At 38.9% G+C, this 20,972-nt stretch overlaps 3 protein-coding genes across 5 annotated transcripts in view; 1 reads left to right on the forward strand and 2 right to left on the reverse strand.

The window, feature by feature from the left end:
• The first annotated feature begins 5,152 nt into the window (after nucleotides 1-5,152).
• LOC122726109 (peroxiredoxin-6-like) lies at nucleotides 5,153-5,860 on the forward strand. Its single transcript, XM_043963627.1, is given in 3 exon segments — nucleotides 5,153-5,336; nucleotides 5,339-5,813; nucleotides 5,815-5,860. Coding segments are annotated over 3 exon segments (666 nt in total). The 5' UTR covers nucleotides 5,153-5,191.
• A 4,186-nt stretch (nucleotides 5,861-10,046) lies between these two features.
• On the reverse strand, nucleotides 10,047-11,828 carry LOC122755090 (small ubiquitin-related modifier 2-like). The gene is made up of 3 exons (XM_044003457.1): nucleotides 11,758-11,828; nucleotides 10,328-10,530; nucleotides 10,047-10,123 (listed from the first exon to the last, which is right to left on the reverse strand). The coding sequence occupies exons 1-3, from the start codon at nucleotides 11,826-11,828 to the stop codon at nucleotides 10,047-10,049; spliced, it is 351 nt and encodes a 116-aa protein (XP_043859392.1).
• A 3,311-nt stretch (nucleotides 11,829-15,139) lies between these two features.
• Nucleotides 15,140-20,972, reverse strand: part of USP45 (ubiquitin specific peptidase 45) — a 90,109-nt gene continuing 84,276 nt past the window's right edge. For all 3 annotated transcript variants that reach the window (XM_044001355.1, XM_044001354.1, XM_044001356.1), the window contains one exon: nucleotides 15,140-19,933. In XM_044001355.1, the coding sequence (XP_043857290.1) occupies nucleotides 19,803-19,933 (131 nt within the window). In that variant the 3' untranslated portion in view covers nucleotides 15,140-19,802. The remainder of the gene's footprint in view (nucleotides 19,934-20,972) is intronic.

A 20,972-nucleotide genomic window follows, 5' to 3' on the forward strand; every position in this document is an offset into this window, starting at 1 on the left:
CTGAGTTCAAATCTGGTCTCAGACACTTGACACTTACTAGTTGTGTGACCCTGGGCAAGTCACTTAACCCCAATTGCCTCACTTAAAAAAAAATTTTTTTTAAAGTGGGACATTAGAGCAAATTGGGCTGGTGGGGCGGGGGGAGTTGTAGGAATAACATAGCAGTCTGTGGGGACAGAGAATAAGTTTTGAATAATTATAACCAGGGATTTGGAATGCCTGGAATAGGGAGGGTGTTCCCAGATGGGAGTGTGAGAAAATAACTATTAATAACTAATTTCTTGGAGACCCAGAGACCCAGTTTCAATTTTCTGCGTGCCCTGCCCTGCCCCCCACTTCAGAAGGTTCAATTCATAACTCATAGGAGGAAGTTTTAATCTTCTTCGGGGTCAGCCCCAGGTGTACAATAGGAAAGGAGATAAACTCTTTTGTCTAGCTCAGTGAACTGATTAAAACCACACCTGGACTTCTCCTGCCTTGACCTTCAGGATGGTCTTTTGTATACATCTCTATTAGGCCATGAAGTCATGGTAGAGTTCATTTTATTTTATTTTATTTTGGGCAGGGAAATGCCATCTAGCTGCCCTAGAGTTCATTTTAATATGAACCATCCTCAAGTCATATCAACCAATGGGATTAAATAATGTTAGCCAATTAGCTTTGATCAGTGACCCTTTGACCCTCCTCTATCAAAAAAGGATAAAAGCAGAGACCTGAGAGTGCCCCAGGCTTCTTGGCATTTTGGCTTCCTGGACCTGCTATAGCTTAGTGCTCTCTTAGGACAGAGTAGGTTGGTAGGCCATGTGCTCTCTTAGAGACAACGTGTCGCTGGGGCTTTTCTGCTTGTGTTAAATGCCATGTGGTCAATACTTTACTAATATTTAAGATTAATAATAAATGCTTACTGTCAAAACGGGTGCAATATCCATTATTATATAAATAGCCACTAATTTATAAGTAGTAGCAAGTAATGTAGAAACCCAGCCTAGCCACAAATAATTTAGAAAACACAGTTGTTTATTAATCACTGAGGAGTGAATTCAGGTAGGTTATCAACATCCCAGGGTTTTTGTCTCAAGATGATGACCTCTCAGGATATTAGTCAGCTCAAGAAAGGAGACCTGTGCTGGAGCACATGGAGTGACATTTCTTTCCTTTTCCCTCGAAGTAGACCAGGTCAGGCCAGGCGAGGCCAGGCCAGGCCAGGAGACTGGCATAAGAAGCAAGATAGAATGGTGTCTCTCTCCCTACACTGTAGTCAAGGGAGGCCAATTGAGAAGTCTAGCACGCAATGGAATGGTCTGTGCGCAGGTGCTACATCCCCAATGTTTCGCTTGTGCACCCAGCTTGCTTAAACTACTGAGTTTCTCCTCACCCTTTCTTGTTTTGTTTTCCTTCCTGTCTTTCAAGACCATCAGAAACATAATGAAACCACTTCATCTTTATTTTTTTTACTTTGTTTTAATAGTCTTTATTGTTTCATGGTTCTGTTTGGCCCATTCTATTTTTCAGGCTTTCTGTTACTGGAATAAAGTTTTGTATCTCTTGTTAATTCTCTGTTAATTCTCCTTCCAAGTTTTTCCTCTAGTGCTTTTGTTTATTTTTAAGTTCTTTCCTCTAGTGTTCATATTTCACATTTAAAATATGATTTTTTTTAAAGTGAGGCAATTGGGGTTAAGTGACTTGCCCAGGGTCACACAGCTAGTAAGTGTTAAGTGTCTGAGGCTAGATTTGAACTCAGGTACTCCTGATTCCAGGGCTGGTGCTCTATCCACTGTGCCACCTAGCTGTCCCTTATAATATAATTTTTAAACTTAAACTTAATTTTGCTCAATAATTCTATTTGACCTTGTGGCCAAGCTCAATGACTTCTTTAAGTCTTTGCTTATACTGTGGAGTTATTTTCTTCCAGTTTTCCATCTTGGGTCCCTAGTTCCCTAATGTCCCTTTATTGTGATTGTTTTTTGTGAGGAAATGGGTAGTGGTCTCCTCCCAGTAGAATATAACTGCCACCATTCAAATTATACTCTTTCCGACCTGTTTGAGGACAAAGGTCTCAGTTCCCTTTCCCTCCAGCAGACAGATCACCTGGTCCTAAACTGGTCTCAACTAGGTCCTCTGCTGGGAGGATTGAAGGAATGTCCCTGTGTCCCCTAGCCATTGCTTAAGAACTCAAAGAATAATTATGGAAATTAGGGTTAAGATACTGCTTTCCAGTTAGCTAGATTTTGCTCTTAGATTGTAACCCTTAAGTAATTGACCAATGATGAACTAGGGGAGGGTCTATTTGGAGTAAGAGACTAGAGATTAAAATATGACCTTTGAGCCCTTACTCTCTGTACCTGCCTGCTACATACTGATAGAGGTGCCCATTCTCGAGAGAATGAAAATAAATGAGCCTTTGACACATCCCCATCAAGTTCCAGAGAATTATTGATCAGGGGTCGTTTTCCTCTCATCTTTCATTGTTGATGCATTCTTCCAGTCATTTCCTGAATTGAGATTTGTATTGGGGCCAGGCTTTGGACATGTACAGGCACTGTTTGGTCCTGTTCTCTATTCTCTGGGATCCTGCAGCTGCTTTCTCTGGGTATTGAGTACTTTGTTTTTGAAGGATCTCAGTGGTGGCTCAGGCCACAGGTGTGAAATTTCACCATGAGTTATGTGGTCTAATCTAGGGCAACGTTGGATCAATGATCTGGTCTGAATTCTGCAGGCTCTCAAATCTAGTTTAGGCCTGGTCAACAAAACTATAGTGTTGTCTAGAGCTCCTGTAGACAGCTGCTTACCTCAGATCCTGTCAGCTAGCCAGAAAGCTCTGCAGGTTCAGATGGTTAGAAATGCAGGATTGCCTTTGGTCCAAGTTCCTTGATCTCTTTCCTCAGCCACAGTCCCCACCTTGGGTCTTTGGGCTGAATCTGAGATTCTGCTATGGCATCAGAATGATAGAGCTCTAGGTTATCTTGTGTTCCTAATGCCTGCCCAGTATACAGCTTTCAGCCCCACTGCTTGCCCTCTTCTCCACCTATAGGCTGCAGCCTCAATCTGCACTGGATCCTTGACCCATTTCTGGAGTCAGAATGGCACAGCTGCCAATTGGCTTCTATTCCTATTCCTTGTGTGGCACACAGTCCCCATCCAGGCTGGAACTGTGATCCTACTTCTTGCCCTAGCACCAGGCCCTAGCCTTAGTTCCAACTAGACCCATGAGCCTACTCCAAGGTCAGAGCATCACAACTGCCAGCTCTTTTCTGTCCCTGCTCCTGTCTGGATACAGAGCCTCGGGCCTTAGGCCAATATCTGTAGTGGAAAGCTTTCTGTGAACCTTCCTGGATGAACCTCTTTCCTCTACTCCCAGTGCCTAAAGGTCTGTCTACTGGTTCTAACTTGGCTGGAAAAAACAACAACTCATGGTTTTTTTCCTTAGATTTCCCAGTCACTGCTCAATTTAGTACACTTTCTTAATTTTAGTTGGAGAAATTGTGGGAGAGAGCTAGGCTCTCTCCTTATATGCTATCATCTTTGATAGTCTTCCTTTTTGTTGTTTTTATTTCTATTCTAAATTTTATTTTCTATTCTAAATTCTCAACCTTCTAACTTTCCTCCCCCACCAGAGGAGAAAAGCAAAAAAAACTCCAAAACCTGATAGTCCTATAATTTCAGTAACTTTTAAAGAAAAGAACCAGCCCAGTCCACGTGGCAATGGATACTGGTAGATATCTTCTACCACCCTATACCCCTTAGTGACAAAGTCCTAAACATAGGAAAGAGCAGAAGTGTCAAATATGTGGCCTCCCCAGTGCCCTAATCAGAATAAAATAAAATTTGGATTTTTTTGGGGGGGGGGCATGGCAATGAGAGTTAAGTGACTTGCCCAGGGTCACACAGCTAATAAGTGTCAAGTGTCTGGGGCTGGATTTGAACTCAGGTCCTCCTGAATCCAGGGCCAGTGCTTTATCCACTGTGCCACCTAGCTGCCCCTTAATTTGGAAATACTTAACAAAAATGATTACAAATACAATAAAATCTGGGTAACATTACATTTGAAAGTAAATCAATATGCAGCTAGCAGAGAAATAGCTCAGACTCCAGCAGTGTCAGTGCCTCTGGCAGCCCTCCTGCCCCACCACAGGGGGAAAAATGGAAGTGCCCTTAGCAGTACTCAGGCCCTGGCAAAGGAAGGTGGTGTCATAGGGAATCAGTGTTCAAGCTTGCAACAGAGAAGAATGGATCTCAGGCTGCAACAGTGGCAATGTCTGCAGCAGTGCTCCTGCTTGAGGGCAAGGGAGCAGAGGAAATGTTCTCAGGCCCCAAAATGGGGGAAGGGAAGCAGTGCTTAGGCCCTGGCAGAGCGGGGCAATGATTGCCCTGGCGTGAGGGACAGCTGAGTCTTGAGGTCTGTTTCCTCCATCCTGGGTCCTAGAGACTACCTCTTCCCCATTCCACTATTCTCCCCTCCTCCTCCCCCCACCTTCAGGGCTTAAGTGCTGCTTCCGATTTACCAAGGTTATGCTGCCCTTTGCTAGTGACATCCACCAGAGAATTCAAAAAACTTTGTGCTCTGCCCAAAGGAGTATAAATTTTGGTTGCTGAAACCTTGCAAGGTATCTTGGGGTTTGTGGGCTAGATTTTTTTTCTCTTCCCTACTTATTTATTCTATAACTTAAAAAAACACACAACAAAACCCTGGGACAATTAACTCTTTTGCCTCAGATGGTTTCGTTTACGATTTCTTGAAATACAGCAATGGAAAAAACCAGATTTGGTAAAACCCATTAGGATTCAAAAGAGCTACTTGCCTTAAACGCAAATCATTCCGGCTCTCACTGATTGGCCAACAGGGGGTCCTAGCCCAAGCCTCACTTGGTCTTTGTTTAGGTTTTGTGGCTCTGAGTGAATGTAAATAGTAATTGTTTCTGTTTTGGTCAGAAAACCAGAGGGTCTTCCCCCACCCCACCCGCAATTTTTTATTTTTTATTTTTTTGCCTTATTTCTTACCTATCCTTAATCACTGATTGGTTATTGCCTCAGACAAACTGAGACCTGGGAAAGATATTAGCCTAAAAAGTTGAAGGTTCCTTTTCCTGCAGCCTAGAGAGAGGCTGCCCGGCACCAACGAGCCCCCACGCTGTCTGCGGTTCCTCCTCCTCGTCCTCTCCCCTCCGTCCTCCTCCTGCTCCTCGCCGCCGCCATGCCCGGAGGTCTGCTGCTCGGAGACGAGGCCCCCAACTTCGAGGCGGACACCACGATCGGCCGCATCCGCTTCCACGACTTCCTCGGAGACTCATGGGGCATTCTCTTCTCCCACCCTCGGGACTTTACCTCAGTGTGCACAACAGAGGCCATGCTGCCAAGCTGGCCCCGGAATTTGCCAAGCGGAATGTTAAGGTGATTGCTCTTTCCATCGACTCTGTCCAAGACCATCTTGCCTGGAGTAAGGATATCAATGCATACAATGGAGATGAGCCCACAGAGAAGCTGCCTTTCCCCATCATTGATGATCACAACCGAGACCTTGCCTTCAAGTTGGGCATGTTAGAGCCAGATGAACGGGATGGCCAGGGCATGCCTTTGACAGCTCGTGTGGTATTTTTTTTTGGCCCAGATAAGAAGTTGAAGCTTTCTATCCTCTACCCAGCAACAACTGGTAGGAACTTCGATGAGCTCCTCAGAGTGGTTGATTCCCTTCAGTTGACAGCATACAAGAAGGTTGCTACTCCGGTCGACTGGAAATGTGGAGATAGTGTCATGGTTATTCCAACTCTCTCTGAAGAGGAGGCCAAAAAACTCTTTACTAAAGGCGTCTTCACCAAAGCTCCCTTCAGGCAAGAAATACCTACGGTACACCCCTCAGCCATAGGTTACTCCAGCAAGACCATGCTGGGGTCTAGCTGGGTCTCCCTTGAAGATCTCTACCAGAAGATACCAGCCTGCCAGTCATGTCTTCCTACAGTATTTGATTTAAACATCTTTCGGTGATGAAAGTCAGGAGTCTTTGGGATGGTCTACTAATGGTTTGTTAAATTAAAATGGCACTAAAAGTAAAAAAAAAAAAAGTTGAAGGTTTACCATTGCCTTAGGGGCTATTTCCAGTTGTCCTGATCTATATCTTGCCAGGGGACCTCACTCTCTCCTCCAGAGCCATCTGGGTCCAGTGGCAAGATGTAGATCAGGACAATTGGAAACGTTGGGGTTAAGTGACTTGCCCAGGGTCACACAGCTAGTAAGTGTCTGCAGTGAGATTTGAATTCAGGTCCTCCCAACTTCAGGGCCAGTGCTTTATCTACTGTACAACCTTGATGCCCCACTTTGAAGTGTAGAAAGCACTTGGCACTTGGCATCTGTTTCCTTTATGTTTATTCTTTCCTGACCTATATGAATACATATTCTGAGTAGGGAGGGATCAAGGGATTATGCAAGTTAAGGTGATCTATCAGAACCATCAGAAGTCTCAATACACAAAAATATCAGAGTCTACAGAGGTGATGTCAATAGCAAACAAGAAAGGGGATGCAGATATAGATTGTCATCCAAGGATGACAGCATTTCATAGACTCTGGCTTTTTTTGATGTAAAAAACTATTGGCTATGGACTCCAGAAAGACATCAGTCCTCAGAGCCTAGCAGAGACACATTCCAAAAGGAAACCCCTCTACAAAGGGAAAACTGCTAGAAACCATGAACAGTGAGTGAGCTACCAGTTTGACACGTTCTCTACAAGTGAATCTCACTATCTTTGTATGTTTCAGTTTGAGTCCTAAGCCCACTCTCCATAGCAACCTTATGTGTAGTGGGGGTGAAGGGATGGAGAGGAGGAGGAGAATGTGCTCCTGGTTTGGGAAAGAATGTTTTTGTAACTGTTCTTGGCCTACTTTCTCAGTAAATTTCATTTGTGAAAGCTAATAGAAGTCAACTGATTCTTATTGATAATGAGGAGTATGTTAGTTGGGGTTCAGGAGCTATAGTACTAGGAACTCCAGCTCTTTGAGGTTATCTCTAAAGTAGGTAAAAGAGGTAAAAGTAGTCATCTACCTGTTGGGAACTGCATTCCTGAGTTCAAGTTGGGAGATAATACAGAAGAAACATTAATCACTATTAATTGTTTTCCATTTTCTTTTAAACTTGTTGCCCTTGTTTCTTGTCATCAAAATTTTCTTCCATTTCTGTATTTTTGTATTCTAAATTTGTTATTTTCCTTCTGTGTCTCTACTTCTTAAGAGATTCTCCATCTTGAGTACTAAATTAAGTACTTCTTGTGTGGATGTTTCAGTCATGTCCAACTCTTTATGATCCCATTTGGGGAAAAATACTGGAGTGGTTTGCCATTTCCTTCTCCAATTCATTTTACAGATGAAGAACTGAGGCAAACAGGGATAAGTGACCTGCCCAGGGTCAACAGCTAGGCTGGATTTGGCCTCAGGAAGATGAGACTTCCTGACTCCAGACCCAGGATAGGTGTGCCACCTAACTGCCCTTAAATTATGTACACTGTTACTTATATTTCTTTCTTTCTTTTTTTTTAGTGAGGCAATTGGGGTTAAGTGACTTGCCCAGGGTCACACAGCTAGTAAGTGTTACTTGTCTGAGGCTACTTATATTTCTTAATTCTGTATTGAGAGATCTAATGACCAACTTAATTTCTTCTTTTAAAGATTTTTCTCTTTCAAATCAGTTTTTTGCTATTGTGCATGATCTTTGAGTAGAAAGGCATAATTTTTTGTTTAACTGGAAAATGATGGTTCATTTTTGTTCTTAGTATAATATTTTTGTTTTGTGTTTTGGAAATTTACTCATTTTTCTTCTAGTCTTTATAAGCTTTGTTATAGGTTTTTCTGCTTTCAAGCAAAGCATTTACTTTTTTCCCTTGGATTTTTGGTCTTTGGTCTTTCTCTTGTACTACCAGTCACTTTTTTTTCTGGTTTATACTGCCTCCCCTATGGTGAGAGGATTATCACTTCATGCCTAGATTATTCCAATAGCCTGCAGGTGGATGTGCCTGCCTCAAGTCTCTCCCTACTTCAACCTATCTTCCATTTAGTCACTAAAATAATTTTCCTGAAATGCAGGTCAGATCATATCATTCCTTCCAACTCTCACCAATAAACTCCAGTGATTCTTTTATCACCTCCAGGATCAAAAAGCATTCAAAGCCCTTTATAACCTAAACCCCTCCTACATTTAGTGTGTTCTTACACTTCACTTAACACCACATATTTCTCTATCCAGTGACACTGGCCTCCTTTCTGTTCCTCATATCAGACACTCCATTTCTCAGTTCTGGACATTTTCTCTGGCTATCTCATGTCTGGAATGCTCTCCCTCAATTCCACCTGTTGGCTTCCTTGTAGTTCCAACTAAAATCTCTTTTACAGAATGGGTTTCCCAGTCCCTCTTAATTCTAGTTAATTATTTCCTGTTTAATCTGTATATAGCTTCTTTTTATAGATTTGTTTACAGGTTGTCTACCCTGTTAGATTGTGAGCTACTTGTGGGCAGGGGACTGTCTTTTGCCTCTTTTTGAATCCCTAGTGCTTAGCACAGTTCCTGGTACATAGTAGGTGCTTAATGTTAATTTCCTTTATCCATTGATACTTTCTTCTTCCATTTGGGGGAACACAAGAATGTGACCTGCCTAGAGTAAACTGCAGGTGGCTAAGAACTGGCTGATCTAGGTTTCCAGTCTTTTATTTAAATGGGAAGTCTTTCTTCCCAACCTGTTGAACTTGTCCTTTCTTTGGAAGGTCAGAATCTATGTTTTCCATCTCTTGGGGGGAGGAGGGAAACAGGAGGTTCAGTCTATTACTGCTAGAAAATGATGATCAAGGAAGAAAACCCATAAGTTGTCTCTGAAGCATTAGTTTGTAAAATGTTACTTGTGCTTGACTCATGGAGAGGATTGGAGGGTGTGGATGCTGAATGTAATCTCTTAAACATTTAAGTTCTCTGATGTCATTTCATAAGATTTTCATCATTTTTAGGAGTCAACCTTGTGGATTCAGTTTTAGTTACTATATTTCTATTGCATTTCTCTCTTTTAAGATTTGAGGCAAACAAATACTCCACCATCTTGTCAATTATGAGATAAGAATCCTATTTGGGCTCCCTGCTGCTAATCTCACCTATCACCCAACAAATGCTTCCAGGTTTTGCACTTGAACTGTGCCTTCTATTCCCTCTGTTCAGATGGATGCTGTACCCAATTAATTATTTTGCCAATTAATCACTCCCAAACTGATATTTCCTTTTTTTCTTTTGCGGGGCAATGAGGTTTAAATGATTTGCCCAAGGTCACACAGCTAGTAAGTGTCAAGTGTCTGAGGCTGGATTTGAACTCAGGTCCTCCTTGAATCCGGGTCTGGTGCTTTCTTCACTGCGCTACCTAGCTGCCCCTCTCCCCATTTATTTATTTGTTTGTTTGTTTGTTTATCTATCTATTTATTTAAAACAAGTTTATTTAAACAAGATGTCTAACTTGAAGGAAAAACTATCTAGGATCAATTTCTTTATAGTAATTTATCCCTACTGAGAGACAGAGATTGCCCTAAATGTAACAGCTACTGTACAATAAAGTTATAAAATCATCCTTGGTTTTACAATGATAAAAGAAAAACATTGAAATTATCAAATCAAACAAGGTATGCAAGGATTTGTGTGTGTGTGTATGTGTGTGTATTGTTGCTGTTGTTAAGCAGTGAGAGCAAAATAATTTACTAGAATATAAAGATAAAAGTTGAATGAGCATGCTACTAATGGAGAAAAGGGATATTTTCACAGAACCAGTTTGTTTTTTCCCCTCCCCATCTCCATTTGATGTTGATCAAAACATATCATAGGCCATTTAATTAAAAAAAAAACAACGCATTATGCCTGTGCACATACACCAGTCACTTTATGTACAATAAAGGAATGGGGGAAGGGAATCAAAAAAGAGAGAAAACTATACGACAGCAGTCAGGATGTGGATGAACCAAATCTTGATTTTCTAATTGTGAATGTATTGTTTTCCTTGGGAGCAAAGTTCTGGAGTAGAGTTGCAGGTTCTCTTTTTAGTAAACACCACCTTTCTGCTGCTGGAATACATCAATTGTATCTTCAGCCTCCATTTCCAACTGTGCAGGTGCGTCTGTTTCATATCAAATCGGAATCAGGGGGGCGGCTAGGTGGCGAAGTGGATAAAGCACCGACCCTGGATTCAAGAGTACCTGAATTCAAATCCGGCCTCAGACACTTGACACTTACTAGCTGTGTGACCCTGGGCAAGTCACTTAACCCCCATTGCCCCGCAAAAAAAAAAAAAATCGGAATCAGATCTGCCTCATTGACAAACCCTGTCGTTCACAATAAGCTTTCATTAGTTTACCAAGTGGAGTGTGCCTCTTAATCTTAAATTGCACCACCAAACCATCTTGCCCTGCCACCTTCAAATTAATGTGGTCGTTGTTTTCAGTCTTGACTCCTTCCTTCGGCTTTTCGTCGGCCCTGGCGGGTCCGGGGACCTTCTCAGCTGCAGCTTCACAAAAGAGGCGTCCGCTCCATGGGAAGGGGGCGGGGGAGAAGCAGCTGCGGCAGCCCCATTTATTCTTTTTCTTTCTTTTGGTGGGGCAATGAGGGTTAAATGACTTGCCCTGGGTCACATAGCTACTAAGTGTCAAGGGTCTGAAACTGGATTTGAACTCAGGTCCTCCTGAATCCAGGGCCGGTGCTCTATCCACTGCACCACCTAGCTGCCCCCACCATTTATTCTTTTTTTTTTTTTTTTTTTAGTGAGGCAATTGGGGTTAAGTGACTTATCCAGGGTCACACAGCTAGTAAGTGTTAAGTGTCTGAGGCCGGATTTGAACTCAGGTACTCCTGACTCCAGGGCCGGTGCTCTATCCACTGCGCCACCTAGCTGCCCCCCTCCCATTTATTCTTGAAGCAAAATCAACTTAACCCCGTCATTGCCTCTGCTAAGGGAATGTCAGGTCTCCTGTCCTATGGCCCCATTCGCCATCCCTGGAATTTTCTAAAACAAAACATGCTCCTTGACTACTTCTCTCCTATATTTGTCTCCTATTAGAATGTAAGATCCTTGAAAGTAGGGACTTTCCCTTTTTTAATGGGCTCCCTTGGTTTTGTTTGTTTTTTTTTTTTTGGTCTCCTAGTTCTTAACACAGTGCTTGGTATTTAGTGCTTTCCCCCTCTTCATTTATCCAGATATTTAAAGCCTTTCACCATCACCCCCAACCTATTTTTCTAGGCTTACTACATAATACTCTCCTTCACACACATGTTCAAGATAAACTGGCCTATCCATTGTTATATATATGACATTCCATCTCCTTTATTGATGCTTTTTCCCAGATCACATGTCTGCAATGCACCCCTTCCTATTATGCCTCCCAATGTCCCTAGTGTTCAAATCTCAGTTTAAGTGCCCCCCCCCAGTTTCTAGTGCCCTCCTACTGGAAATTACTAATTTCCCTCCAATAGAATGTCTTACACACCCCCTCTCCCAAGAGCAAGAACTGTTGTTTTTGTTTTCCAAGCACCTACCAATGTCCCTGACTTTTTTTTTTTTTAGTAAATCCAGATTCAAAAGGAGCTTATATAATCCAAGAATGTTATTGTTTAAAGGCTGTCTAGTGCAGGCCATCTAGTTCACAGTTCTAAACTTCTTGCAGTTGTTGGCAAATGACACCCTCTAGCTTCATAGAGTATTAGAAATGTCCCTCCCCCCAAAGCCTATTAAAAGAGAAATGTTTCTCAGTGGGTCACTTCCTGTCAGAAAGTGCAAGGCATCCTTGATTTGGAGCTGTGGTTCCTAAAAGGTTATGTGGACTCGACATATTCATAAATGAATTGTTCCAAGTAGAGTGTGCAATAGGAAGCTGCTCTGGTAAAAGGGGTGAGACTGAGGTAGGACCTCAGGAGGAGGAGCTTCTTGGATTTGGGTATGTATGGTATTTAAATGAAAGTATCTGGGCTTCTGTCTTCTACTTTTTGAAGGATGAAATACTTAAACAAATCAAGACATTTTGTTTTGCTTTGTGGGCAATGGGGGTTAAGTGACTTGCCCAGGGTCATACAGCTAGTGTTAGAGGCCAGATTTGAACTCAGGTCTTCCTGAATCCAGGGCTGGTGCTTTATCCACTGGGCCACCTAGCTGCCCCCCTAAATCAAGAAATTTTTACCAGCTGAGGCAGAGAGTTCCCTCCAGTAGATTGCTGGAAAGTTAAATCCTCTTTTATAACTATATCGTCAACAAATATTTGTTAATAAACTACTATGTACCAGCACTGGGAATTTAAAGATAAACGATAGCCCTTGATCTTAAGGAGTTTACTAGTCTAATGGATGAAACTGAAAAGAGCAGCATACAAACAAGATATATCCAAGATAAGTTGAAGATAACAGAGGAAAGGCACTAGCATTAAGGACAACTGTAAAAGGCTTCTTGTAAAGTTTAGCTAAGATTTGAAGCCAGGGAAACCAGAAACTCAAGATGAGGGAAAATTCCAGACATGGGGAACAGCCAGTGAAAATGTCCAGAATCTGGAGATGGGAGTGTCTATTTGGTGTGAAAATCAATAAGGCCATTGTCACTGGATAGTAGAGTATGTGGTGGAAGAGAGGGTATAAGGACTAAGAAGACTGCAAAGTTAGAAAGGGGGCCAGCTTATTGAGAGCTTAAAAAAACAAGCCCAGGATTTTATATTTGATCCTGGAGGCAGTAGCCAATGAAGTAATTTTTCTGAGTTCAAATCTGGTTTCAGACCCTTACTAGCTGTGTGACCCTGGGCAATTCACTTAACTCAGTTTCCTCAACTGCAAAAATGAACTGGAGAAAGAAATGGCAAACCACTCCAGGACCTCTTGCCAAGAAAATCCTAAATGGGATTTATAAAGAATTATACATAGGGGACAGCTAGGTGGTACAGTGGATAAAGCACTGGCCCTTGATTCATAAGGACCTGAGTTCAAATCCAGCCTCAGACACTTGACACTTACTTACTAGCTGTGTGTTTGCCCTGCCCCCTCCCCCCCCCAAAAGAAACATTCAAAGAATTAGACATGACAGAAAAACAACCTAACCACTGAAATTGAGTAGGGGGGATGACAGACCAAATTTAAACTTTGTGAAGCTTTAAGCTGAGTGGAGGATGGACTGGAGTGGGGAGACACATGTGGCTGGCTGTTGCAATAGTCCAGGTGTGAAGTGATGAGGTCTGGACAAAGGTGGTATTATAGAAGAGGACGACAACAGTATATAAGAGATGTTGTGAAGGTAGAAATCCCAGGTCTTTGCAATAGATTGGCCATGGGGTTGGAGGATAGTCAATGAGGAATCAAAGATGATACCTAAGTCACAAGCCTAGGTGATTGGAAGGATGCCTCTAGGTCAGGCTGTTTCCTGAACTTAACTATTTCTACTTCCTATTCATGTGGTCTGTAGGATACTATTTTTTGGTTTTTGGTGGGGCAATGAGGGTTAAGTGACTTGCCCAGGGTCACACAGCTAGTAAGTATGTGTTAAGTGTCTGAGGCCAGATTTGAACTCAAGTACTCCTGACTCCAGGTCCAGTGCTCCATTCCACTGCGCCGCCTAGCTGCCCCTGTAGGATACTCTTAATGTTCTTAAAGAATGTTACTGGCTCCACCGAACTTCACATAAGGCTTTTCCTTTGCTCCTTTATTTCTTGCATTTTCTCACATGAATGAAGTCATGGACCTACTCTCACCAAGTCATAGTGATATCTGCATAAGGTTAAATTTATAAGCTATGTCTCTCATATTTTTTAATCATCACAGAACTTTTACATTTTATTATTCTGGATAACAGAGTCCATACTCCTTAAACCCATTTACCCTCTTTTCTAGGTTGTGGCAGAAATACAAACATTTTTTCACTATTTCCTAAGTATAATGGACATTATATTGCTTATCTTCTCAATGGACGGGGGAGAGGTTAGAGGGAGGCAGATTATTTGAAACTAAAAATTTTTTTAAATGAATGTTAAGTTAAAAAACATACAAACATTATACTCAGTATTGTTATTGCAAAATTCTACTTATTCTTATGGTTTATTGGAAGTGAGATATCAAATTATCTTTTTTTTAATATTTCCCTTGGAGATTAGCTAGGCATTGTGAATGATTTTAACTCTTGAGTAGTCAATTTTATCATTTCTACTACACTGATATTTTCTAGTCTCTTTAGCAGCTAAAGCTTTAATCCAAGTTCTTTTCCCATTACACATTCAGTGTAGTCTTTGGAACAGGCTGTCTCTGCTTTAGAGATGTTTATGTCTGAGACCCTCTACAATCACTCATCCAGGAATTTGCTAGGAATGCTTTGCTAGAAACTCCCACTTCTTGTGAAACTTCACTACATGGAGCCTCACTAGCTACAATATGAGGTGAAAAACCAACTAGCTGTGTCTTGTGAAATTCTGCCCCTTGCTACAAAGTACCTACCATGGGGCTGACAGTTGCATTTAGTGAAGAAAATGAAACCTATTTTAACCTAGGTGTCATGTAAGGAGGGTGCCTTTCAAAGGATCATTGATTGCTTTCCCCCTTTCTGCCTTGTCCTCAAGATCAGTAGTCAAGATTCCAGACTATCTGTGCTTCCTCCAGATTCTGTCTATATCCTCATCTCATTAATGACTAGAACTTGCCCCCTTTTCAAATTCCAACTGTGGAGGTCAGCCATTCCCAACGACTGCCAACAAACAGCCACTGACAAGGCAGTCAAAACACCCAGTTGAGGAAGTAGTAAGGAACCATGAGGGAGTGATAGGAGGCAGCATATGCCAGACAAGTTAAACCAACACCATCACCACCATCTTCATTACTATCTCCCCATGATCTTGGTTAGAGACAGTTCAAGATTCTGAAGCAAAAGCCTTGAGAAAAGCACAGCTTCCGGTAATGAGACCTCAGCCATTATCCTGGGAAACAACCCCTGTGGAGATGATGATGATGATGATGAAGAAGAAGAAAGAAATATGTTTAATGTGATGGTACATATATAACCTATATCAGATTGCTTGTTGTCTTGGGGAGGGGGGGAGGGAGGGAGAAAAATAATAAAATACTTTTATGGAAAAAAAAAACCTATACATCAAACAAATCAATATTTATTAAGAATGTACATGTTTTCCCCAATAAAATCAACATGTTAAATCAAATGCATGATTATCTTTTATAAAACATTGCAGAATGTTTTAAATTACAGGTATAATGAAAGATATGAATTTATAACCAATCTAAAATATTTTTGAAAATTAAAAATATATTCTCATTTCATCTGTCTGTTGTATTATAAATACATTTCCTCTTGGCAACTTTACATTAACAATAAACATTTCAAATAACTAAAAATACAATCAATTTGATAATGCACTAAGTATTAAACTGAAGGTTCAGTTTTATTGCACATAAAATAGAGATTCTGCTAAGATTATCCTATAAGAGATCATGCAGACGAAATAATTTGTGTGAAAGGGGACTCAGAAATAGGCAGAACACTTTTAATGATACTAAAAAAAACCTCCAGATACATCAGCTCAATTTTTATTTCTTACAATAAGCTATATTTACTTCTTCAGGAAGCTCTATTCAGCATGTAAGTATTTGAGTCCTGATGTCAATAATTACAGGTAGGATGCAAGCTATTAAATACACAACTAAATAGTTGTTTACAAATCAAAATTCACAGAAAATTAACCCTTTCTGTGGATGGTTTATCACCACATCACCTAACTCACCACTCTTTCCAGTCATCTAATAAAAATAAACTCTGAAGAAAACATTTTAAGCGTTATTTTAAATGATAAATCTTGAGTACAGTAAGCAATACTATTTCTCTATCAAATACATGTAACTGATACTTAGTCATAATTTTACCACTGAAATACAAAAAAAAAAATTAGGGAGAAAAGTATAGTTAAGCATATATTATAAACTAATTTCTAACCTTAGGTACTGAGGCTCTCATTCAGGAAAGGGTAGAATTCTAGACCATAGCAGTTGAGTTGAGTATCTATAAAATTTCCAATTACTTGTTCTGCCTTTTCTTTTTCTTTTTTTTTTTTTTGATGTCCTCCTTATAATGGCCTCTCATTTAAGTATCCCTGAAAGTATGTATCTTTTCATTAATAAGATTGTATCAAATCAACTTTGGCAACATTTAAAACAAAAATTATATTAAAAATGTACTATGTATAAATAGAATACATTCTTTCTCTATAGCAAAAGCCATTACCAGCATATTATATTTTTAGTCAAACAGTACTTTTCTGTTCAGAAGATGAATATTCTGGACTCTGCATAATAAGAAAAGAGAGCTCCTAAACTTGAGGTCACATAAGAAATTTCAAGACTAAAAAGTTCATAATTAGTTAAAAGCTAAGGAAATTAAAAGTGAACCACCATTATTCCTTGTTATTTCTGGAATAATAAATAAAACCCACTACGGCTTGTGCATACTAAGTGAACTATAAAAAAGCTAATGCAGCTTTCAGGACATTGAGGTAAAATATCAAACCCAGAATACACTGGTAAACATGCAGCAGGGCTGAGTGGAAAGATCACTGAGAATTCAAATCATGAGAATTAGGTTCTGGTTCCAGCTCTGCCAATATAAGAATAGAAACCCAGAACAAATTAGTTAAAATCATTTAATCTCTCAGTTTCAAGTTTCTTTATCTGGGGGGAAAAAAAAAGACTGGACTACATCAGGGATCAGTAACCTCTTTAAAGGAAAAGAGCCATTTCTGTTATTTTTTAGAAAATGACTTTTAAAAAATAATTGATTTCAGAGATTTCACACCAACTTTATGTGTAGTTTACACATTTTTTAAGTGGAAGATGACTATTGGGGGTATTCAAAAACTTCCTGTTAGCATATTTGTACAAATTTCTTAAAGTAGCTGTCAAAGGCAGAGAGAACCTGGCTCTGAGGGGATGAGGTATGGAACAGGAGGAATTACAGGTAGTAGGCAAAAAGCAAGCTCTGCCCACCCCAATCCTATGCTGAATAAGAGCCTAAATAAGGAGAGTAGCTCCAAATGGGTTAACCCTTTCAGGAAACCATGCTTCCACACCCCCACCCCACAAGGGTTATGGAATATGAAAGCTCTGATAGTTTTGGGTCAGCAATCTGTTGTTCCTAATAGTTAAGGCATTTGACTATCAATGAGAGAAGTCAAAACACTAAATGCTGCATAAAAGTAAAGCTCTATGGTGGCCCTGGCAATTCCTGAATCAGACCACTAAAGCTTCCTTTAGCTCTAAAATTCTATGATTATAAAACTTATGTAACGGTAATCAAATCAATGCTTGAGAAGCTGTTTGATGAATTAATCACTAGTGCTAAGAGCTGAAATTTTTTTTTCTCTGTACTTACTTTGCTTCATTTGGCTGGGAAGAATTCTTTACTTCCCTTTATTTTTGACTTTGCTGAGATAATCCATTACTACCTTAGGCTTTATTTGTATAAGTGAGCAGATATAAAGTAAGGTTGGCTCTGGTTTCTTTTAAAAAACTCAACCTAACACAATGGGAAATAGCTTTCAACAGAAATTCTTTAGTCTATTGTCTCTGAAAAATGTGCAATTGCTAGTAATGGCCTGGTAGGTCTAGAAACAGAGATAACTGATACTTAGCATCATCAGAAAGAAATAGCTAGATTAGGAAACAGATAGCTTACTAGTAACTAAGCTAAAAACAAAACAAAACTCCACTATACTTTCTTAGTATATCTTTGAATTAGGATATATCCTATTAGATCATAATTTTGATACTTAAAAAAAAAAAGCTTATTAGCCTTTCCAGATTATGCACACAGTCTCCCCCCCCCCCCAATCTTAGCATGTGTATATCTAGCTCTCAAATGACCAAAAATTCAGAACACAAAGATGCAATTGAAATGTGAATGCTAATGCTGTACAAGGAAAAAACAACAAAATTTTAAATGTGTACTATTCAAGCCCCCTATTTTGTATTCTATCAAAAGCTTAACAACTAATCACAAGCTTTATTAGTCAATAAGTTACTGAAAGGTCTACTTAATATTTTTGTGCCAGAGGGTCATGGTCTAAGGAGGTAGCAATGCTCAATCAATGCACAGACATAACTTTTTTACTTACATTCTCCAACATTTCCTACCTTTTTTTTCATAAAGAGAATGTACTGGAAGACAAACATTTATCAGACTACCTGGATAGTGACAGCTATTAATTCCTATGCATTTGATTAGGGTACTCTGTTGCTATAAATGGGGTCAATGACATACCATTCAAGTGGCAATGTATAACAGTGGTAACTTGGAAGAAAACATCACCTTAGCTTACTTATATTAGCCAATGTAAAATTCTGAGCTGTCATGTGCTATGTTTTTTTTTTGTGACAAACTATTTTCTTGGGTGCCTTCTATTCATTGAATTTTTTAAAGTGATACTGTGAAATTAAACTTTTATAGTTAAATGCTTACTTATAGGCTCATTTGTAATAAATAAAATTATATGCAGTTCTTATGGTTGGGAAAAAAATACCCTGAGTACTCTAAAAAAAAACCCAAAACCTAACCCTGAGAAGTAATTTTAATACTTTTCAGGTCAAGAATAGAATAAATAGATTTAGTTTTACTTCTACTTTCATTTCCTGACAAAGCTATTGTTTATATTTATTTTAAAAAAGCAATATTTTCACAGCAGTCACAAGGTCAAAGAAAAAACTATTCCCAAAATACTTGTACATAAGAAACAATCAGAAAAGCTAACATTTAATTAAATTAAAATTAACCCATATATGATATGCTGAGTACAGAAAGGAATTGTAACCTCATAACTCCTCTCCCAAAAGCTGAAGTCAGTATTACTAAAATATAACACTACAAAATTTTATAATTTCTTGTAAGAGAATGTTATAAATGATACAATTCTAATAACTTTAAAATGTAATCTAGCAATTTTCCCATGGTACTAAATGAACTGACAACTATCTTCTGGGAACCCATTATAAGTTGCCTACATATAAAATTTTACTTGGTGATCCATGTGTAGGATATTCTTCAAACTCTATTACATGGTGGCTGTGAACATAAACGTGGACATTTTTTTTATGCTTTCAGTTCCCAAAATACATGAAAGCAGTAAGTCAATTACTTGGGTTTTTTTTGTTTTTTGTTTTTTGCAGGGCAATGAGGGTTAAGTGACTTGCCCAGGGTCACACAGCTAGTAAGTGTCAAGTGTCTGAAGCCGGATTTGAACCCAGGTACTCCTGAATCCAGGGCCGGTACTTTACCATCAATTACTTGTTAGTAAACCTACTACTACGAAAAGAAAGTTGAAAGCATATACAAGACTGGGCAAAAAGGAATGCATCTAACTTCATGTTATATTGCATTATGTTAGGTTTTACTGTTAGTAGTTATGTTTTAGGGGATAGTAACTTGCAAAAATCTAAATCTATATAATAATGAAACAAATTCTAATACCACCCAGAACTCAAGGGCTGCAGGTTCCAAGTATAATTGATATGTTTTTTAAAAAAAATATGTAACCTTAGAAAAAGCAGGTATTATGCATTTGACTTAAGGAGATGTAACATTAAAAGTTTTGAGGAAATAAATGTTGTTTTAAAAGAGAATAACTGAAAAACTTTTTTTAAAGTTCAGGACTATCTGAGGGATGCAATAAATTATATGAAAGAAAAATATAATAAAGCCACACTACATATTCAGTTTGCCCCTGAAACATTTAAATAAAGGTGGTCTAAATAATCATTAACTTTTGAACAATTATGAACAATGATCACTATAATATCCTTTCATAAAAAAGAAGGTAAGCCTGGGCATTAAGGGCTCTGGATTCTGGAACCAGTTGCACATGAGTATCACTAACATGCACCCACTGTCCTGCTGATGCTCCTGTTGTTTCTTTTAAACCTATAATACAAAAATAATAAATAATAGTAAAAATTCTTAAATTCTTTTTTTCTAATTGCAGTTAGCTCAAAGAATAATTCTAATTTTGAAATAAGACATCTATAAAGAAGGGGTTTGGGGTCTTCTAAAAAAATATGTAGAACCAGAGACAGAGGATAAGTTATCTTGATAGTTTCAGTAAAAACACAAAACCTTAAGAAAAACACATGATTTTAAAGTATACGTAACATTTTAAACTACCAGTATTTGACCTACTGTAATATTTGAAGCATTCTTGTTTATAATATTTAATTTTTTGAAAAAACTGTAGAGTTTACAATTAAGAATTCACCACTGTTGAGTAATAACTAGTATATAAGCTGTTGTCCTTTCTTCTGAAAATTATAACTGAATATTATGTTTTTTACACATTTACTAAAGCTCTTAAAATTCAAACTTGACCAAAAAAATAGGAACCTTGAATTCAGAGTGTGATACAATATTCTAGGGATATAATAATTTGAGATCCTTTTGTTCCTAATCCAATAGGCTATAGTCTAAAACCAGTAGTTTGGAGATATCCCTTTACTTTCCGCTATGTTCATGTTTAGACGATTATTAAAATGAGTCCATCTTTTCTTTCTTAAAATTTCTAAAGAAGGTGATGCTAGAATTTTTCTTACTGAACCAAGAAACCTTTCTTAATATTTAACTTTATCTTGTTTTCAGTCTTACCAAAGGTTTTTAATGTATTTTGGTTCCTGTAATAGAACTAGAAAACAGCTCTGTATACCATTGCTTATTTCTATCTATTGCTAGATGTTGCTACATATAAACAAGTTCCTTCTATTATATGTAATATAAATGTATACAAGGTATGTACCTTCCAAGTTGAACTCTTTCAAGACATTATCGTAAAGGTAATAAGGTGGTTATCTACATAATAAAATAGACATATTATATACTATTAAAAGACTTGTGTCATCAACTCCAACATTATTTCACCCCAAGAAACAGTCCTCTAATTACCAAGAAAATTCAAGTAGAAGGGCACTGTTCA

Source organism: Dromiciops gliroides, chromosome 4 (genome assembly GCF_019393635.1).
Source record: "Dromiciops gliroides isolate mDroGli1 chromosome 4, mDroGli1.pri, whole genome shotgun sequence".
NCBI classification, from domain to species: Eukaryota; Metazoa; Chordata; class Mammalia; order Microbiotheria; family Microbiotheriidae; genus Dromiciops; species Dromiciops gliroides.

What these genes read in the sequence shown, in the direction of transcription:
- LOC122755090 (XM_044003457.1), bottom strand. Translation starts at nt 11,828, where the DNA reads ATGTCGAGTCCACATAACCTTTTAGGAACCACAGCTCCAAATCAAGGA. An exon ending in CTTGCACTTTCTGACAGGAA is followed by an intron (nt 10,531 to 11,757) that starts GTGACCCACTGA and finishes CTTCCCATGGAG; the next exon opens with CGGACGCCTCTTTTGTGAAG. An exon ending in AGCTTATTGTGAACGACAGG is followed by an intron (nt 10,124 to 10,327) that starts GTTTGTCAATGA and finishes GATATGAAACAG; the next exon opens with ACGCACCTGCACAGTTGGAA.